Genomic DNA, 15,616 nt, shown 5'->3' with positions numbered 1-15,616 from the left:
CTCAATAAATACGATTGAATGAATGAATGAAATAATGGCGGCAGGGGCTGCACGCCCGACCTCCCTCCGGCGCATGCGCACCACCCACATGACTCGGCCGACGGCTGGAAGCCGACTGCGCGGGCTCCTTTTCGGAGCCCCTATTTAAGCCCTCGCTCGGAGCGGGGCCCTAACGCCACAGGGCTGCCCCCAGCTAGTGCCTGATACTAACCCTAATAAATCCATCTCCGACCCTTTCCCACTCCTAGTAACGCCCCTCATCAATTAGTTGCGTAGCTGTGGACCAAGTAATTTTCCCCTTCCGCCTCTTTTCGAGCCGGAGAATACGCTCGAAATCCAAAATACCAATCAGGCACAGAAGAGGGCAGCCCATAGGCTGCGCGGGGAAAGAAGGGCCTCGCGGCGGGGGGCGGGGCTTCTCTGGCCCCGCCCCCTGTGCGCGCGACAGGGAGGCGGCAGTTCTCGCGAGAACAAAAAAAAAGAGCGGGAAAGCGCCTGAGGGCGGGAGCTTATGCTGAGGCCGTCAGCGACCCGCCTTCCTCTCCGTAAATAATAATAATAATGGTGTTACAATTATATCATTATTATACTTATAGTGATTATAATTATACGTACCTATAAGATTATACGATTATTATAATGATGGGGTTTGTTAAGCCCTCACTATAATAGTAATAATAACAATGATAGCATTTGTTAAGCGCTTACTCTGTGCAAAGCACCGTTCTAAGCGCTGGGGAGGATACAAGGTGATCAGGTTGCCCCACGTGGGGCTCACAATCCATCCCCATTTTACAGATGAGGTAACTGAGGTCCAGAGAAGTGAAGTGACTTGCCCAAAGTCACACAGCTGACAAGCGGCGCAGCCAGGATTTGAACCTATGACCTCCGACTCTCAAGCCCAGGCTCTTTCCACTAAGCCACAATGCTTCTCTGCTTCATTATAATGATCATAATTATATGTACCTATAAAATTGTATGATTACTATAATGATGGGATTTGTTAAGCACTCACTATAATAGTAATAATAATAATGATAGCATTTGTTAAGCACTTACTATGTGCAAAGCACTGGTCTACGTGCTGGGGAGGATACAAGGTGATCAGGTTGCCCCATGTGGGGCTCACAGTCAATCCCCATTTTCCAGATGAGGTCACTGAGGCCCAGAGAAGTGAAGTGACTTGCCTGAAGTCACACAGCTGACAAGCGGCGGAGCCAGGTTTTGAACCTATGACCTCTGACTCTCAAGCCCAGGCTTTTTCCACTAAGCCACGCTGCTTCTCTATGTGCTAAGCACAGTTCTAAGCGCTGGGGGGGATACAATAATAATAATAATAATGGCATTTATTAAGCGTTTACTATGTGCAAAGCATTGTTCTAAGCGCTTGGGAGATTGCAAGGTAATCAGGTTGTCCCACATGGGGCTCACAGTCTTCATCCCCATTTTACAGGTGAGGGAACTGAGGCCCAGAGAAGTGAAGTGACTTGCCCAAAGTCACACACTAAGTGGTGGAGGCGGGATTAGAACCCACGACCTCTGACTCCCAAGCCGAGCTCTCTCCACTGAACCATGCTGCTTCTCTAGTTAATTACAATATTACTGCATAATCATAATGATATAGCGCAATATAATATTCATAATTATCGTTATTAATGATTGATGACAATTATTTATTTATTTGTATTAATGTTTGCCCCCCACCCCGACTATGAGCTCATTGTGGGGAGGAATGTGTCGTTTGTTGTTTTGTAGTCTCCCAATAGCTCAATACAGTGCTTTGCGCCCAGTAAAAGTTCATTAAGTATGAATGAATGAATGGATGAATGAATGAATGGCTCGGCAGCATGGGGCTCCCACGTGGGGCTCACAGTCTTCATCCCCATTTTACAGGTGAGGGAACTGAGGCCCAGAGAAGTGAAGTGACTTGCCCAGAGTCACACAGCTAAGTGGCGGAGGTGGGATTAGAACCCACAACCTCTGACTCCCAAGCCTGAGCTCTTTCCACTGAGCCACGCTGCTTCTCTAATTACATAATGATATAATTACAATATTATTGCATAATCATAATAATTGATATGTTGCATTATAATAATCATAATTACCATTATTAATAATTGATGACAATTATTTATTTATATTAATGTCCCCCTCGACTGTGAGCTCGTTGTGGGGAGGAATGAGTCGTTTGTTGTTTTGTACTCTCCCAGTACTCAATACAGCGCTTTGCACACCAGTATTAAATGAATTTAATGAAGTATTTAATGAATGAATGAATGACTCGGCAGCATAAGTCAAGACACAGACCCCTTGGGGCTTATGGGAAACTCTCTCCATGCCTCAGTTCCCTCATCTCTAAAATGGGGATTAAGACTGTGAGCCCCATGTGGGACAGAGACTGTGTCCAACCGGATGATCTGGTATCTACCCCAGCGCTTAGAACAGTGCTTGACATAATAATAATAATAATAATAATAACAATAATAATAATAATAAATAATGGCATTTGTTAAGCGCTTACTATGTGCAACACACTCGTGGCCCGGGCTTTGGAGTCAGAGGTCATGGGTTCGAATCCCGGCTCCAGCAACTGTCAGCTGTGTGACTTTGGCAAAGTCACTTCACTTCTCTGGGCCTCAGTTCCCTCATCTGTAAAATGGGAATTAAGACCGTGAGCCCCACGTGGGACAACCTGATCACCTTGTAACCTCCCCAGCGCTTAGAACAGTGCTTTGCACATAGTAAGTGCTTAATAAATGCCATCATTATTATTATCATTATTATTCTAAGCGCTGAGGCGGGGATACAACATGATCAGGTTGTCCCACATGGGGCTCACAGTCAATCCCCATTTTACAGATGAGGGAACTGAGGCTCAGAGAAGTTAAGTGACTTGCCTAAGGTCACCCAGCAGAAGCCCGCAAAATTATTACTATTATTAGCAATAAGATAGTAATGCCTGCCTCATTGCCGATCTCTCCACCTCCCCAACCCCTCCTGGCACTGATGCAGAGCTCTGTAGTTATGCCCATGTTACCGCTGTCTGTATTCATGTAGGTCTCATGTTCTCTGCCTGACAACCGGCCCGTCCAGGGAACTCGGACTCCTCGGTTTCCCCTTTTCCGGGAGAATTGGACCCTGCCTCGTCCTTCCTCCGACCTTCCTCCACGAGGTAATCGGTCCTAACTAAGAAACATCGTGGCTTTAGAGGCCTCAGGGGCACCTGGGTTCTAATCCCATCTTCGCCACTGGTCTGCTGGGTGACCCTGGGGAACACGCCTCACTTCTCTGTACCTCAGTTACCTTATCTGCAAAATGGGGATGAAGACTGCGAGCCCCGTGTGGGCAGGGTCTGTGTCCAACCTGATCAGCTCTGTAATAATAGTTATAATGATGGTATTTGTTAAGCGCTTACTATGTGCAAAGCACTGTTCTAAGTGCTGGGGGGATACAAGGTGATCAGGTTGTCACCTGATACACCTAATACAACCTGATTACCTTGTATCTACCCCAGCGCTTGGCACATAGTAAGCGCTTAACAAATACCAACATTATTATTATCAGGTTGTCCCACGTGGGGCTCGCGGTCTTAATCCCCATTTCCAGATGAGGGAACTGAGGCCCAGAGAAGACTCGACCAAAGTCACACAGCTGGCAATTGGCAGAGTTGGGATTTGAACCCATGACCTCTGACTCCAAAGCCCGGGCTCTTTCCACCGAGCCACGCTGCTTCTCTGTACAGTGCCTGGCATATAGTAAGCGCTCAAATAATCCCAACGAAAAAGGGAGGTGGACATGAAGATGAACTACAGGTAGGGGAAGGTACGGAGTATAAAAAAAGGAGACGGGCTAAAGGGATAGAGGAGAGATATGCCCATTACTGTGCCTTTCATGGAGTGTTTCGTTTTTGTGTACTTCAAGCTTTGCTCACATACCCGTCACCAACCTATCAGCTTCTTTCAGGTTGTGAGTCCAGGGAGAGCCCGGACTGAGTTTTGTCATTCTAGAGCATAAGTTCCCCGTGGGCAGGGAACGGGTCTACCAACTCGGCTGTACCGTCCTCTCCGGGGCACTCGGTCCGGCACTCTTCACACAGTAAGTGCTCAATAAATATGATTTTCTCCTTTCCCGGCATTTAATCCAGTGCTCTGCTTCCTTTAGGGGCTCAAAGAACACCACCGAGTGAACAAATTAGAGAAGCAGCGTGGCTTAGTAGATAGAGCGCAGGTCCGGGCATCAGCAGGACCAGGGTTCAAATTCTGGCTCTGCCACTTGTCTGCTGGGTGACCTTGGGCCTCAGTTATCTCATCTGTAAAATGGGGTTTAAGACCGTGAGCCCCACGTGGGACTGTGTCCAACCCGATTACATTATAGCGCTCAGAACAGTGCCAGGCACGTAGCAAGTGTTTAACGAATACCATTAAAAAAACCAAAACCCAACAACGTGAGAAGGAAAGCCATTGACCCAAGTGACCAGGTAGGGACTGTCTCTATATGTTGCCAATTTGTACTTCCCAAGCGCTTAGTACAGTGCTCTGCACATAGTAAGCGCTCAATAAATACGATTGATGATGATGATGAGCTGGGGTGAGGAAAGAGGGAGGAGGAGACGTGGAAATAGAAAAGAACATGGATATTCGGGTAGACTGTCAACTGGCAGAGTTACATGTCTACCAGCTCTGTTGCGCTGTCTTCTCCCAAGTGCTTAAATACAGTGCTCTGCACATAGTAAGCGCTCAATAAGTAGGATGGATGATGATGATATGAGGAGAGATGGGGGAGAACTGTCTCTATATGTTGCCAACTTGTACTTCCCAAGCGCTTAGTACAGTGCTCTGCACACAGTAAGCGCTCAATAAATACGACTGATTGATTGAGAAGGGAAAGGTCCAGATCCTATCTTGGAACAACAAACAGGAGCAGAGGAGAGAAACTGAGCCTGCAGCAGATGAACAGAGAGAGGAACTAGGTGTCTTGGTCTCCAGTCAAACAATCGATCACCGTATTTATTGAGCACTTACTGTGTGCAGGAAACTGTACTAAGCACTTGGGAGAGTACGATACAAAAGAGGTGGTGGGCACATTCCCTCCCCACAAGGAGCTCGTAATCTCATTTAATTATGGTATCTGTTAGGTGCTTACTATGTGTCAGACACCGTTCTAAGCACTGGGATAGATACAAGTTAATCATTTCGGACATAATCCCTGTCCCACATGGGGCTCACAGTCTAAACGGGAAGGAGAGTCGGTATTGAAACCCATTTTGTCAGAGGAAACTGAGGCACAAAGAAGTGAAGTGCCTTGCCCGAAGTCACAGAGCAGACAAGTGGCAGAGATGGGATTTCTAGACTGTGAGCCCACTGTTGGGTAGGGACTGTCTCTATATGTTGCCAACTTGTGCTTCCCAAGCGCTTAGTACAGCGCTCTGCACACAGTAAGCGCTCAAGAAATACGATTGATTAGAACCCAGGTCCTCTGATTCCCAGGCCTGGGCTCTTTCCGTTAAGCCACGGGTGATCACAGCCTGGAGAGGGAATCCAAAACACCCCGCTTTCTCAAGATGAGCTCCCACAAGCTCCCGACAGCCCTACTGTGCCTTTTCCCAAGCTTACAAGTGTTTCTTTTACATTCCACTCAGCGTGACTTAGTGGGAAGAGCCCGGGCTTGGGAGTTGGAGGTCGTGGGTTCTAATCGCAGCTCTGCCACTTGTCGGCTGTGTGACTTGGGGCAAGCCACTTGACTTTTCTGTGCCTCAGTTACCTCATCTGTAAAACGGGGATTACAACTGTGAGCCCCACCTGGGGCAATCTGATAACTTTGTATCTCCCCCTGTGCTTAGAACACTGCTCCTAGTAAGCACTTAACGAATACCATCATTATTATTCCCCCGCACTGCCTTGTCAACTGATTGTGTGTCCATCTGTTGTCTAAATTCCTCCATTAGACAGACAACTCCCTAAGGGCAGGGACTCCAGCCACCCCGCCCCGTAACACCCACGAGAGGACTTTACTCACAGTGTGTCCATCAATCACTGCTATTTCCTGAGCACTGTACAAAGCGCTTGGGAGAATCCAAGAGAGATGCCTCAGAAAGAAGGGCAAATGCGGTCGATCGTGTGAGATTCTTTTTTTTTTAATCTGGTGTTTTATGTCTTTTCTTCTTCCCTGTTGGAAAAAGCTGAGGCTCAAGGGACATTTTCAACTATCAGTTTTTTAAACCACAGTCACGTTTAAGGGTCTCTGCTCTACTGAAAAGAGACAAAGGCAGTTGAATTAAATCCATTTAGGAATCTCTTTTAGAGCTACGTCTGGATGCCTCACCTTCCTCTAAACCTGGCACTCGGTCTGGGGGTGTCACCCTAAATGTCCCCACACCCAACAGAGGACTTTACTCACAGTGTGTCCATCAATCACTGCTATTTCCTGAGCACTGTACAAAGCTCCTGGGAGAATCCAAGAGAGATGCCTCAGAAAGAAGGGCAAATGCGGTCGATCGTGTGAGATTTTTTTTTTAAATCTGGTGTTTGATGTCTTTTCTTCTTCCCTGTTGGAAAAAGCTGAGGCTCAAGGGACATTTTCAGCTATCAGTTTTTTAAACCACGGTCACGTTTAAGGGTCTCTGCTCTACTGAAAAGAGAGACAAAGGCAGTTGAATTAAATCCATTTAGGAATCTCTTTTAGAGCTACGTCTGGATGCCTCACCTTCCTCTAAACCTGGCACTCGGTCTGGGGGTGTCACCCAAAGATGCCCCCACACCCAACAGCTGCTCCCCTTGAAAACCGGTTTTCCAACTGCTGTTCCCTTCCCGAAACACCACCTCCTCCCACACCTAAGGCTTCCCGGCTCCCTCCTTCCCCCCATCCGCCTCCTCCCCACAACAGTCCAACGCCCTCCATCTTCTGTAGAACAAAACACCAGGACACTTCCGAATCGATTTTACTTTTTATTGTCAAATTCCTTTCGGGGGAGGCACTTTAAATACAGGGCATAAAAACAGAGGTTGAGGGAGGGAAAAAAAATATCTGAGTATGTACAGGACAAGTGCTGTGCAGAGTAGAAAACGGTTCAGGCCGTGGCTCGCGGGCGTAGCCACGCGGAGATCAGCCGGGCGTCGGGGCTAGCGGCGGGCGACGGCCCGCGACCCCAGCGGCCCGGGAGAACGACCAGTCCGACGGAGGTGGGTCGGGGATCCCCGGCCGGCGGTCGAAGGGGGAGGTTAATCCACTTCCTCGATGGTGGGGCCGGCTTTGGAGCCGCCCTGCTGAGCCTGGGCCCCGCAGGTCCCGGCTCCCTCGCCCTGGTAGAGGCGGGTGACGATGGGGTGGCACACCTGCTCCAGCTCCTTCCTCTTGTGGTCGTACTCGTCCTTCTCGGCCAGCTGGTTGGCGTCGAGCCAGGCGAGGACCTGGCGGCACTTGTCCAGGACCTTCTGCCGGTCGCCCTCGGAGATCTTGCCCCTCAGGCCCCCGTCCTCGCCCTCCACGGCGCTCTTCATGTTGAAGGCGTACGACTCCAGGGTGTTCTTGGCGGCCACCTTCTCGCGCTGGGCCTCGTCCTCGGCCCGGTAGCGCTCGGCGTCCTGCACCATGCGCTCCACCTCCTCCTTGCTCAGCCGGCCCTTGTCGTTGGTGATGGTGATCTTGTTGGCCTTGCCGGTGCTCTTGTCGGTGGCCGTGACGTTCAGGATGCCGTTGGCGTCCACGTCGAAGGAGACCTCGATCTGGGGCACCCCGCGCGGGGCCGGGGGGATGCCGCTCAGGTCGAAGCGGCCCAGCAGGTTGTTGTCGCGCGTCATGGCCCGCTCCCCCTCGTACACCTGGATGAGGACGCCCGGCTGGTTGTCCGAGTAGGTGGTGAAGATCTGCGTCTGCTTGGTGGGGATGGTGGAGTTGCGCTTGATCAGGGCCGTCATCACCCCGCCGGCCGTCTCCAGCCCCAGGGACAGGGGCGCCACGTCCAGCAGCAGCAGGTCCTGCACCTTCTCCGACCGGTCCCCCATCAGGATGGCCGCCTGCACCGCCGCCCCGTAGGCCACCGCCTCGTCCGGGTTGATGCTCTTGTTCAGCTCGCGCCCGTTGAAGAAGTCCTGCAGCAGCTTCTGCACCTTGGGGATGCGCGTGGAGCCCCCGACCAGCACCACCTCGTGGATCGCGGCCTTGTCCATCTTGGCGTCCCGCAGGGCCTTCTCCACGGGCTCCAGCGTGCCGCGGAACAGGTCCGAGCACAGCTCCTCGAAGCGGGCCCGGGTGACGGACGTGTAGAAGTCCACGCCCTCGAACAGGGAGTCGATCTCCAGGTTGGCCTGGGTGCTGGACGACAGCGTGCGCTTGGCCCGCTCGCAGGCCGTCCGCAGCCGCCGCACGGCCCGCTTGTTCTGGCTCAGGTCCTTCTTGTGCTTGCGCCGGAACTCCTCGGCGAAGTGGGTCACCAGCCGGCTGTCGAAGTCCTCCCCGCCCAGGTGCGTGTCCCCGGCCGTGGCCTTCACCTCGAAGATCCCGTCGTCGATGGTCAGGACCGACACGTCGAACGTGCCCCCGCCCAGGTCGAAGATCAGCACGTTGCGCTCCCCCTTCCCGGCCCGGTCCAGCCCGTAGGCGATGGCCGCCGCCGTGGGCTCGTTGATGATGCGCAGCACGTTCAGCCCGGCGATCACCCCGGCGTCCTTGGTGGCCTGCCGCTGGGAGTCGTTGAAGTAGGCCGGCACCGTGATCACCGCGTTGGTCACCGGGTGGCCCAGGTAGGCCTCGGCCGTCTCCTTCATCTTGGTCAGCACCATGGACGAGATCTCCTCCGGGTAGAAGGCCTTCTCCTCCCCCTTGTACGACACCTGCACCTTGGGCTTCCCCGCCTCGCTCACCACCCGGAAGGGCCAGTGCTTCATGTCCGACTGCACCACGGGGTCCCCGAACTTGCGGCCGATCAGCCGCTTGGCGTCGAAGACGGTGTTCTGGGGGTTCATGGCCACCTGGTTCTTGGCCGCGTCCCCGATGAGACGCTCGGTGTCCGTGAAGGCCACGTAGCTGGGGGTGGTGCGGTTGCCCTGGTCGTTGGCGATGATCTCCACCTTGCCGTGCTGGAACACGCCCACGCAGGAGTAGGTGGTGCCCAGGTCGATGCCGATGGCGACTCCTTTGGGGGCTGCCATGGTCCTCGGGTCGGAATGCGGAGGCTTCTGGGAAAAAGAGACGAAGAACCTGGAAAAAGGACGAAGAACCTGGGAAAACCGGATCTCCTCAGGAAAGGATGCGCGGGGGGTCGTCGAGTCCCTCAGGCCACCTTCAAGCTCGGAAGCGGCTCGAGCGCTGTCCCCAATCTCGCCGCTTCGGGCCTATTTCTACCCCCTCCAAGCCCCGCCCCCTCCCGGCTCGGCCAATCAGCGGGCGCCCCCCGCCCCCGCAGCCAATGGGAGCCGCCCTCGCTGGAATATTCCGGACCCTTCCGGGGCTGGCCGGGCGGTGCGAGCTCCGGGCGTTGGGCGCCCCCGCCCGCGCGCGCTCACCATGGCAACGGGCAGATCCGGCGCCCTATTGGCCGGAGAGAGGCCCTCATTAGCATAATAACCGCCTCTCCTGGCGCGAGGCCTGAGGAGATTCCTCATTCATTCATTCAATCGTTTTTATTGAGCGCTCACTGTGTGCAGGGCACTGTACTAAGCGCTTGGGAAGGACACGCAGCGTGGCTATTGAGGAGCAGCGTGGCTCAGTGGAAGGGGCACGGGCTTTTGAGTCAGAGGTCAGGGGTTCAAATCCCGGCTCCGCCCACTGTCGGCTGTGTGACTTTGGGCAAGTCACTTCACTTCTCTGAGCCTCAGTTACCTCATCTGGAAAATGGGGATGAAGACTGTGAGCCCCCCCGTGGGGCAACCTCATCACCTTGTAACCTCCCCAGCGCTTAGAACAGTGCTTTGCACATAGTAAGCGCTTAGTAAAAATGCCATTATTATTATTATTATTATTATTCATTCAATCGTATTTATTGATCGCTTACTGTGGTCGGAGCCCCGTCCCCAAGGCGCCGGGACGGCCGCCAGGGGGCACTCGGGGGAAGCCTCGCCCCGCCGGGATTCGGGGACGTCTCTGCGCATGCGCAGAGCAGGGTGAGGCGGCCCCGCCTCCGAGAGGAGGGCTCCGCCAATCCCCGACCGGCACCGCGCCTGCGCAGAGCAGAGAGAGCGGCCCCGCCTCCGAGGGGAGCGCTCTGCTAATCCCCGACCGGCGCCGCGCCTGCGCAGAGCGGAGAGGGCGGCCCCGCCTCCGAGGGGAGCGCTCTGCCAATCACCGACCGGCGCCGCGCCTGCGCAGAGCAGAGAGGGCGGCCCCGCCTCCGCGGGGAGCGATCTGCCAGGGGGCCTTCCCAATCAATCAATCAATCAATCAATCGTAGTTATTGAGCGCTTACTATGTGCAGAGTACTGTACTAAGCGCTTGGGAAGTACAAATTGGCAACACATAGAGACAGTCCCTACCCAACAGTGGGCTCACAGTCTAAAAGGGGGAGACAGAGAACAGAACCAAACATACCAACAAAATAAAATAAATAGGATAGAAATGTACACGTAAAATAACTAATAAATAGAGTAATAAATATGTACAACCATATATGCATATATACAGGTGCTGTGGGGAAGGGAAGGAGGTAAGACGGGGGGATGGAGAGGCGGACGAGGGGGAGAGGAAAGAAGGAAAGAAGGAGGGGAAACATACTTATTACTCTATTTTACTTGTACATATCTATTCTATCTATTTTATTTGGTTAGTGTGTTTGGTTTTGTTCTCTGTCTCCCCCTTTTAGACTGTGAGCCCACTGTTGGGTAGGGACTGTCTCTATATGTTGCCAACTTGTACTCCCCAAGCGCTTAGTACAGTGCTCTGCACATAGTAAGCGCTCAATAAATACGATTGATGATGATGATATGTTGCCAACTTGTACTCCCCAAGCGCTTAGTACAGTGCTCTGCACACAGTAAGCGCTCAAGATGATTGATTGATTGATTGATTGATTGATTGATTGATTGACCGGCGCCGCGCCTGCGCAGAGCAGAGAGGGCGGCCCCGCCTCCTAGGGGAGCGCTCCGCCAATCCCCGGGCGGCAAGCGGGCTCCAGCCGCGCCTGCGCAGAGCAGGGAGAGGCGGCCCCGCCTCCGAGGGGGGCGCTCCGCCAATCCCCGCCCGGCAGGCGGGCTCCCGCCGCGCCTGCGCACTTCAGCTCCCGCCTTTTCCGAGCTCCGTGGGCGCCGCCGTCGGTAACGGTCGGCCTCCGTCGCCGGCCCCGAGCCCGGCCCGCCCGGCGCGAGGACCATGGTAGGGGCCGTGACGTCACAGGGCGGGCGCAAGCGCGCGCGCGGGGAGCTCGGTGGCGGGGGGGGGGGGGCGGTCCAGAGGGGCCCCATGGCGAGCGGGCTGGGGGCCCCTCTGGCCCCAACCCTCCAACTCTATGATCTCCGGGGGGGAGGGCGCAGGCGCAGTAGGGGGATGGGGGGGTTGCAGCGTCAATCAATCAATCGTATTTATTGAGCGCTTACTGTGTGCAGAGCACTGTACTAAGCGCTTGGGAAGGACAAGTTGGCAACATATAGAGACAGTCATCATCGTCATCATCAATCGTATTTATTGAGCGCTTACTATGTACTAATCGCTTGGGAAGTATAGAACAGTGGGCTCAGTCTAAAAAGTGGATGGGGGGGACAACAGTAGGAGGGAGCCAGGGTAGACTCCAGGTTGATGATGATGGCATTAGAGAAGCAGCGTGGCTCAGTGGAAAGAGCCCGGGCTTTGAAGTCAGAGGCCATGGGTTCAAACCCCGGCTCTGCCAATTGTCAGCTGGATGACTTTGGGCAAGTCACTTCAATCAATCAATCAATCAATCGTATTTATTGAGCGCCTACTGGGTGCAGAGCACTGGACTAAGCGCTTGGGAAGTCCAAGTTGGCAACATACAGAGACGGTCCCTACCCAACAGTGGGCTCACAGTCTAAAAGGGGGAGACAGAGAACAAAACCAACCATACTAATAAAATAAATAGAATAGATATGTACAAGTAAAATAAATAAATAAATAGAGTAATAAATATGTACAAACATATGTACATATATACAGCGTCGCGCTGCCCGCTCCACCCCCCCAACACGTGTGACCCAAGGGCCGTGGATGGGGGGACAACAGTAGGAGGGAGCCAGGGTAGACTCCAGGATGATGATGATGATGGCATTAGAGAAGCAGCAGAAAGAGCCCGGGCTTTGAAGTCAGAGGTCATGGGTTCAAACCCTGGCTCCGCCAATTGTCAGCTGGGTGACTTTGGGCAAGGCACTTCACTTCCCTGGGCCTCAGTGACCTCATCTGGAAAATGGGGATTAAGACTGTGAGCCCCCTGAGGGACAACCCGATCACCCTGTAGCCTCCCCAGGCTTAGAACAGTGCTTTGCACATAGTAAGCACTTAATAAATGCCATCATTATTATTATATTATACTATGTATAGTGTTGTATAGTATAATTTAATATAGTGCATATATATAAAGTATTATATAGTAAGTGCTTAGCATGGCTCAGTGGAAAGAGCCCGGGCTTTGGAGTCAGAAGTCATGGGTTCAAATCCTGGCTCCACTAGTTGTCAGCTGTGTGACTTTGGGCAAGTCACTTAACTTCTCTGGGCCTCAGTTCCCTCATCTGTAAAATGGGGATTAAGACTGTGAGGCCCCCTTGGGACAACCTGATCACCTTGTAACCTCCCCAGCGCTTAGAACAGCGCTTTGCATATAGTAAGCGCTTAATAAATGCCATCATTATTATTGTTATTATTATTACCGGGAGGGGAGCTGGCAGGGCAAGGCCCAAAAGGCTTCCTGGAAGAGGTGGGTTTGGTATTCCCGCTCGGAAGATGGGTCGATCGATCGGTTGCTCGGTCGGGGCTGTGGAGGGGGCGACCAGACTTCCCCTTTGGGAGCAGAGAGCAAGAAAGTGGGGGGCGGCGGGGGTGGGGCTGGGAGGGGTCTCGTACCCAGTGGACGGGAACTGGTGGCCCAGGACGGGATTTGGGATTTTTGCCCGAGGAGAAATTGGGGAACCCCCAGCAGGGCGGGGGCTGGGAGGAAGCTCACCCCTTCTCCCCCTCCCCACCCACCATGGATTCCTCTTCCAGCTCTTCTACTCCTTCTTCAAGTCTCTGGTGGGGAAGGATGTGGTCGTGGAGCTCAAGAATGACCTGAGGTGAGGAAAGCGGGGAAGATGTCTCTGTACGGGTGTGTTGTGGTGGGGGTTCGTGGCATTTGCTTCCAGCCCTGTCCCTCAGGGCATTCTTGGGGGTGGGCTTCCCCTTTCCACCTTTTCTTCCCCTTCTTCTCTCTCCTTGCACCCCATCCCTCCCCCGCCAACTTCCGTGGGGTCCCGTTTCCGCTAAACCCCCCCTCCGCCACCACCTGCCGCCCCCCACAACTGAGTCCCTTGAGGCCACTTGCAGCGTGGGCTTTTCATCTCCATCTGACCTTCCTCTCCCCTCCCGTCCCCAGCATCTGCGGGACCCTGCATTCCGTGGACCAGGTGAGATCCCGGGGGGGGGGCGGATTCTGGGCCGGGTGGAGGGGTGTCTCTGGTGAAGTCGGACGATCGAGGCCTCGATCAGATTGGGCCCAAAGCTAGAAGCAGGAAAACAGGTCCAGGATGGGCTTGGGTGGAGGCGGTGGCCCGGACCCCCGGCCTGGTGATCCCTCTCCCTCCCCGGTCTTACTAGTCCAGGCCCCCCCCCGACCGCCATTCCGGGTCTGGATGTCAAAGCAGCACTAGCGCTGCTAAGCCAGGCCCCCGTTCCTCCCCCCCAGCACATAATGCTTAGCACAGTGTTCATTGGGATGCAGTCCCAAGCAGCCCCCAGTGCTCATCTCAGCCCCAGAAAGTTGGGGCCCATTCAGGGCGCTGTTGGGGGTTAGGAAAGGCCCCGGGAAGGGCAGGTGGGAGTTGGGGGGGTTCAGGTTCCGGATCACTGGCTTCGCTCCCCAGTATCTCAACATCAAGCTGACGGACATCAGCGTCACAGACCCAGAGAAGTACCCCCACATGGTGAGTCCTGGGGCGGGGAAGAGGCCTGGCTCTCCCCACTGGGTGGGCGGGATAGAGGGAAAGGCCGCTCTTCCACCCCATCCCCTTCCCCGCCCAGCTGTCCGTCAAGAACTGCTTCATCCGAGGGTCGGTGGTCCGCTACGTCCAGCTGCCGGCCGACGAGGTGGACACGCAGCTCCTCCAGGATGCCGCCCGCAAGGAGGCCCTGCAGCAGAAGCAGTGACCCGCGCCCCCCCCCCATCCGCCCCCCGCCACCCCCCAGGGCCACGGTCCCTGGCAGGAGCTCAGGGGCTGGCGGGGCGTATTTTCATTTTTCAGGGTTTGAGTTTATTTTTGTAACTTAGCGGGGGAGAGGGGAATGGGAGGATGGCGGGGCGAAGCGATTCCCCCATGAAACGCCCCATCTCATCCCCCGATTTCCTCCCAGTCCCCGCCACCCCGGGCCAGAGGGGCCTCTGGGGCCTTTCCCGTATCGGGAATAAAGTTTTGAGTTGAAGCGTGAGCTGCCTGAGTCTCTCTGTAGTAGTAATAATAATAATGGCAGTTGTTAAGCACTTATTGTGTGCCAAGCACTGGGGTAAATACAAGCAAATCAGGTTGGACACAGTCCCTGACCCACCTGGGGCTCTGAGTCTCACTCCCCATTTACCAGATGAGGTAACTGAGGCCCAGAGAAGTTAAGTGACTTGCCCAAGGTCACATAGACATGTGGTGGAGCTGGAACTAGAGCCCAGGTCCTTCCAACTCCCAGGCCCGTGCGCCATCCACTAAGCCACGCTGCTTCCCTGTCTCTCTCCCCCTCCCTCTGTGCGTCTCCCCGCCCCTGGGACTGAATGTTTGCATGGGGCTACGCTGGAGGAGGGAGGATTTGGGCTTCTGATAATAACGATGGCATTTATTAAGCGCTTACTACGTGCAAAGCACTGTTCTAAGCGCTAGGGAGGTTACAAGGTGATCAGGTTGTCCCGGGGGGGGCTTACAGTCTTAATCCTCATTTTACAGATGAGGGAACTGAGGCCCAGAGAAGTTAAATGACTTGCCCAAAGCCACCCAGCTGACAACTGGCAGAGCCGGGATTTGAACCCATGACCTCTGACTCCAAAGCCCGGGCTCTTTCCCACTGAGCCACGCTGCTTCTCACATCGCTGCGTCTCTGATCCCCGGGCCCGGCCTCTTCCCCTTCAACCCCGCCGCCCACAAGAAAGGCGGGAGGGAGAAGACCCGGCTTCCGGGCCCGGCTCGGTCACTGAGTTGCCGGGCGGCCTTGGGTCAGTCGCTTCACCTTCAGCGGGCCTCGGTTTCCTCACCTGTCCAGCGGAGAGAACTGTGCTTGCTTCTCCCCATCTTACCGGGATAGTGTGAGGACCAAATAGTAATTGTGATGCCCGTGAAGCGTTTACTTCGTACCACTGTCACCCACAGAGGTCTGTACAGAGGCCCGCTGTTGGGTTTTGACTGTATGTGTTGCCGACTTGTACTTCCCAAGCGCTTAGTCCAGTGCTCTGCACACAGTAAGCGCTCAATAAATACGATCGATTAATTGATTGATTGTACACGGACCTGGG

General features: G+C 54.2%; 2 protein-coding genes across 2 annotated transcripts; one reads left to right on the top strand and one right to left on the bottom strand.

The window, feature by feature from the left end:
- Positions 1 to 7,131: 7,131 nt before the first annotated feature.
- On the bottom strand, positions 7,132 to 10,027 carry LOC119947300 (heat shock 70 kDa protein 1A). Its single transcript, XM_038768925.1, has 2 exons — positions 9,989 to 10,027; positions 7,132 to 9,173 (listed from the first exon to the last, which is right to left on the bottom strand). Exon 2 carries the CDS (start codon positions 9,144 to 9,146, stop codon positions 7,218 to 7,220), a length of 1,929 nt encoding a protein of 642 aa, XP_038624853.1. The 5' UTR covers positions 9,147 to 9,173; positions 9,989 to 10,027; the 3' UTR covers positions 7,132 to 7,217.
- A 1,180-nt stretch (positions 10,028 to 11,207) lies between these two features.
- On the top strand, positions 11,208 to 14,553 carry LSM2 (LSM2 homolog, U6 small nuclear RNA and mRNA degradation associated). The gene is made up of 5 exons (XM_038768830.1): positions 11,208 to 11,301; positions 13,138 to 13,205; positions 13,505 to 13,535; positions 13,992 to 14,051; positions 14,149 to 14,553. The coding sequence occupies exons 1-5, from the start codon at positions 11,299 to 11,301 to the stop codon at positions 14,272 to 14,274; spliced, it is 288 nt and encodes a 95-aa protein (XP_038624758.1). The 5' UTR covers positions 11,208 to 11,298; the 3' UTR covers positions 14,275 to 14,553.
- The last annotated feature ends 1,063 nt before the right edge of the window (positions 14,554 to 15,616 follow it).

Source organism: Tachyglossus aculeatus, chromosome Y4 (assembly GCF_015852505.1).
Source record: "Tachyglossus aculeatus isolate mTacAcu1 chromosome Y4, mTacAcu1.pri, whole genome shotgun sequence".
Taxonomy (NCBI): Eukaryota; Metazoa; Chordata; class Mammalia; order Monotremata; family Tachyglossidae; genus Tachyglossus; species Tachyglossus aculeatus.
This window is presented reverse-complemented; position numbering and strand designations above follow the sequence as displayed.